A 4,701-nucleotide genomic window follows, 5' to 3' on the forward strand; every position below is an offset into this window, starting at 1 on the left:
AAAAAAAAAAAAAAAAAATAGAGAGAGATTAGGTTTTATGGAGACTGTTATTAAGAGGAACCAGTGCAACTTTGATTGCAAGGAGATAAAATAAAATTCATACTGTACAATTACAGGTGAATAAAGGAGAGGCTACTGAAGTATATAGTGTAGTCACAGATTTCTCCAACACATTGCACTTTTAAAAGGACATGTTCAAAAGCTGGGAGGAAGGACACATGTCCAAGGATGAATACAAAGACGGATGCCCTTGTAATGATCTTATCAGGAAGGCTACATCCCAGAATATACTCATCCACATGACTGCTAAGCAGAATAAAAATCTCTTTATTTCATGTTGGAAACAAAACAAAACAAAACACAAACCATGTGTCCTACTGTGAGAGCAGAAGCATATGTTTCTGATTGGAGAGAAAGTAGCCCTCTTTATTCTTTTTTGGCTTCTGTGTTGACTAAGAAAGAGCTAACACTATTTTTTTATTTTTCTACTTCTAAAGATGAAATCACCACCAGGATAATAAAGAATTTTTCACATGTTATTTAAGCATCAGTACCGCCTCTAGATTAAAAGCTTTGAGGCCCAAGGTAGATGAGGACATGGGTAATTATACTGGTATGTAAATTGTATTCAGAATCCTAGATCTAATGATAGTAATAATCAAACACTTGCATAGCTCTTTCTTTTTAAGTTATTTCTAAGTGCTTCACCTATATTCTTTTAATGCTCACAACACTCCTCTAAGGCAAATAGTATTATCATGATTTTACAAATGAGGAAAGCAAGACTCTGACGGGTGGCCAAGGCCCAGCCAGCAAGTGGTAGGGCCAGGAATTGATACCAGGCAGTCTGAGACCAGATTTTCTACTCTTGACCCCCTAAAATGCTGAATTTTACATAATTTAAAAAATACTGCAGTTGCAATTACAGAACTTTCTCAGCAATATTGGAAGAATTAGAGCTTAACGGGCTCACTAGGGAGTAGAGGAGCATAGGCTTGGATTTCATAAACAGGAAAACAGGTGAAGTCCAGAGGCAGGAGCTCCTGGGACCTGGCATGGATTCTGGCAAAGCTGCCGAGTAAACTGGAAGCAGATGGACTGTGAGTGCTCAGAAAAGGAAGCTGAGATCTCTAGGAGCAAGCGTGGTTTTAGGCAAGAATAAGTCAGGCCCAATTAACGTCATCTTATTACTGGAAGAGGGCACTAAACTGGTAGAATACTGAATCTTGATCTCAATAAAGCATTTGACGAAGTCTCTGCATGGATATCCTTTTTACAAGCTCAAAAGTGGCACAGTGTTAGCTCTGGATAAATACCCCACTGACTCAGGGTGGTTGAGCAAATTTGTCCAAGGAGAGTAGGTTAATGAATCACTTTTAATACTTAATGTGGTGCTTGGCACACTGAAGATTCATGGTAAACATGTATTGAATGAGTAAAATATAAAAGAGGCATCCATTCTGTGCAGCTCCCTGTCCCACTTAATACTTTTCTTCAGTGAGAAAGATAAAAGTCAAGAAGGCATTACTTATAAAACTTGCTGGTGATGCAAAGTTAGGGGGAAGAATTATCTTCTTGAAGGACTGAATTTATTTTTAAAAAGATAAAACATGTCAAATGCAAGCTATCAACTTTCATTTTAACAGCATAAATCTAAAAATCCTGCATTTAGGTAAAAAAAAAATCAATTAGGCAAGCACAGAAGGAGGGATATCTTGTTTGAGGGTGATGCATGTGAGAAAAAGCCTTAATGGTTTTGATTGAACACAGGTTTAATAGAGGCCAAGTGTGTTCTACGGTTGCTTAAGATGCTAAAAAGAATTTTAGGCCCCATTAATAAATGTCTCCTTTACAAATGAAGGCAGGCAATGTTCTTGTAGTACGTATTAATCAGAACACACCTGCAGGCATGTTGTCAATTCTGGTAGCTACATTTTAAAAAAGAAACATAGACAGAAAGACTGAGCTATAATCAGAGGAGAGCAGAATGCTCAAAAGACTCTAAAGCAGTGCTAAAGGAAATGATGGAAAGCCTGAAAAAGCTAACTCCTAGAGGGAACACAGTATTTGACTTATCTAGGTCTAATAGGCCAAATTAGAGAAAACAGATTGTAGCTCAATATAAGGAAGAAAACAAATAAGGTGATTTGCAAGAAAAATGGGTGAATACATAAGTAGTGAACCTGTTGTTCCTGGAAGTACCTGATATTATTTCCTGGGAGGAAATTCTAGATTTAAGTGGAAGGGTGGAATGGATGACTTTATATTTTCTTTCAATTCTAATCGTCTGATTTCATGACTGTAACATTGTCTACTTCTTCCTTCCTCTACATCTGACAGATAGTTGTGAGATGGATATTTAGGAACTAGGAGACTATTTTATTTTATTTTATATATTCATGAAGAAATGACATCAGTTCAAGTAGAAATATTTATGGTCAATAATAGCTTTCTGCCATTAATGCATATTTAATCAAAAATGATGATTCTTGTTCCAGATTCACTGGCTTTTAAAAGGTAGTATAGAGATTTCAGTTTCTTGAAAGCAAAAGAAAAGCAAGGAAGTTTCTTTTACCTTCTTTCCAGCCTTATATTCTATCATTAAGGGAACCAAAATCAAGGTAATGAAAACTCAAGCAGTTCGACTTGGAATGAAAGAAAAATCAAAGAGAATACATGATACATGGGTTGTGGAAATGAATTTGAAGTTGGACAAAAGACCAGTTTTTCAGAAATATTCAGGTTGATCATTTTTATCTTTTGCCTTAGAAGGTGATTGGACATGAAATGTTTTATGACCTCAAGACAGCTTCAACTGTTTCAGTTACTGCACTCCCAAATCTTTTAAAAGTACGCATGGACCTGCAATACTATTAGGTGTACAGCAATACAATTTAGCAGAAAGCAAGTATTGTTACATTAAGTACTTAGCAAATTTTTATATCTTGCTACCAAAAATGCTGTAGCTACTATTTTATGCTATTCTTCCTTTGACGGAATCACAGCATAATCAGCTTTTTTTTTTTTTCAAATTGAGTTTATTGGTACATTTTAGGGATACAGTACAGTTACATTCATTGTTGGGATCTTGTACCTCTACATGACAAGTCTTGATTCTCATTTTTTCCCCTTACCCCTGCCGTCCCTTCACCCCCTCCTCCCCTCCTCATCTACAAACACTTTATTTTCATCTTTTCATTAACTCACATTTTTTTCTTTTCCCTTATTACCCTTCCCCTACCCATCCCACCTTCCCTACACCTTTAGCTCCTTTCTTCCCATTTCTAAATGTCAGTATGAAACAAACCTAAAGTATGGAATTGTTACTTACCTGGCTGGTGCTGGCCAACTCATGCATTAAGTTGATATGATTTTCATCTTCAACAGTGACACGGAAAACCTTATGGCTAAAAGGTGAAATAACATAAAAAGAAAAAATTTGAAGCTGGTGGTATGTCCAAACTTTTAGGCAAGGAAGAACTTATTCTTCAAAGAATTTCTCACCTACCCTTCAAAGTCCTCACCAGAATGATTAGCAGATGCCAAAGCCACACTCACTAGAATCAGGGACACCAACATTGTGCCTGAATGGGTTGGTTGGACGACCCAGAATCTAACCTGCTTTTGTACTCCAGAATGTTCTTTTCTTGTCCGGATTACAAATAGACACTATCAGATTTTGTGCTTTGCTTGGCATTGTTGCTTGGTAGCTGTGTAAAGTTTGAGAAAATCTCTCTTGCAACACCTGTGGAAACAGAGCAAATAATCTTAGTTTCTTCAGTATGAACGGTAGGCCTTGAATAGTCTGAAGGAAACTGAGTTTTAAACAAAATCTATGTTCCAGGCTTTTAAAATTTTTATATTAAGGGCTGGGAGTTTAGTTCAGTGGTTCCACCAACTGCCTTGCAAGAGCAAGGACCCAAGTTTGATCCCCTCTTGCAACACCTGTGGAAACAGAGCAAATAATCTTAGTTTCTTCAGTATGAACGGTAGGCCTTGAATAGTCTGAAGGAATGTGAGTTTTAAACAAAATCTATGTTCCAGGCTTTTAAAATTTTTATATTAAGGGCTGGGAGTTTAGTTCAATGGTTCCACCAACTGCCTTGCAAGAGCAAGGACCCAAGTTTGATCCCTGGTACCAAAAAAAAAAAAAAAAAATTAAGATTACACACAGTGATTCTATAGATTTAAGTATAAAGTTTGATGAGTTTTATCAATGTATATCCCTTTATATATTTATCAGCATTTTGTTCATATTGTTCATATTATCAGGTTGTTCCTTTTTATTAATAAGTAATATTTCATCAGGATATACTATAATTTGCTCAGTTATTTTCCTCTTGGTAGATACTTATGTTGTTTCCAATTTTGTGTCATTATGAATAAAACTACAATAAACATTTTCGAACATGTCTTTTTGTTGACATATATTTTCATTTGAATGGGAGTAAATATCTAGTGGAATTGCTAAACAGTGATGTAGATGTAGGTTTAGCATTATAAGATTGTGCCAAACATTTTTTCCATAGTAGGTTAATCATCTTAAATGCCTCCTCCAATCCAGTTGTTTTGAATTCTTTCCAACTTTAATTTTGTATTCTCTAATTTTGATAATTCCAATGAGTGTGAAGTAGTATCTAATTATGATTTTAATTTATACCTCTGTGATAATTAAAAATATTGAATATTTTTTCATGTGTT

The 4,701-nt window shown here is 35.5% G+C and overlaps 1 protein-coding gene across 1 annotated transcript in view; it reads right to left on the minus strand.

The window, feature by feature from the left end:
* The window catches only part of Cpb1 (carboxypeptidase B1), a 28,690-nt gene extending 25,067 nt beyond the window's left edge, over positions 1-3,623 (minus strand). Inside the window, exons 1-2 of the mRNA XM_010625286.1 lie at positions 3,509-3,623; positions 3,332-3,407 (exon numbers count right to left, since the gene is read on the minus strand). Of these exons, the coding sequence (XP_010623588.1) occupies positions 3,332-3,407; positions 3,509-3,579 (147 nt within the window). The 5' untranslated portion in view covers positions 3,580-3,623. The remainder of the gene's footprint in view (positions 1-3,331; positions 3,408-3,508) is intronic.
* Positions 3,624-4,701: the final 1,078 nt, after the last annotated feature.

Source organism: Fukomys damarensis, unplaced genomic scaffold, assembly GCF_012274545.1.
Source record: "Fukomys damarensis isolate Sample0158 unplaced genomic scaffold, DMR_v1.0_HiC HiC_scaffold_37, whole genome shotgun sequence".
Lineage (NCBI taxonomy): Eukaryota > Metazoa > Chordata > Mammalia > Rodentia > Bathyergidae > Fukomys > Fukomys damarensis.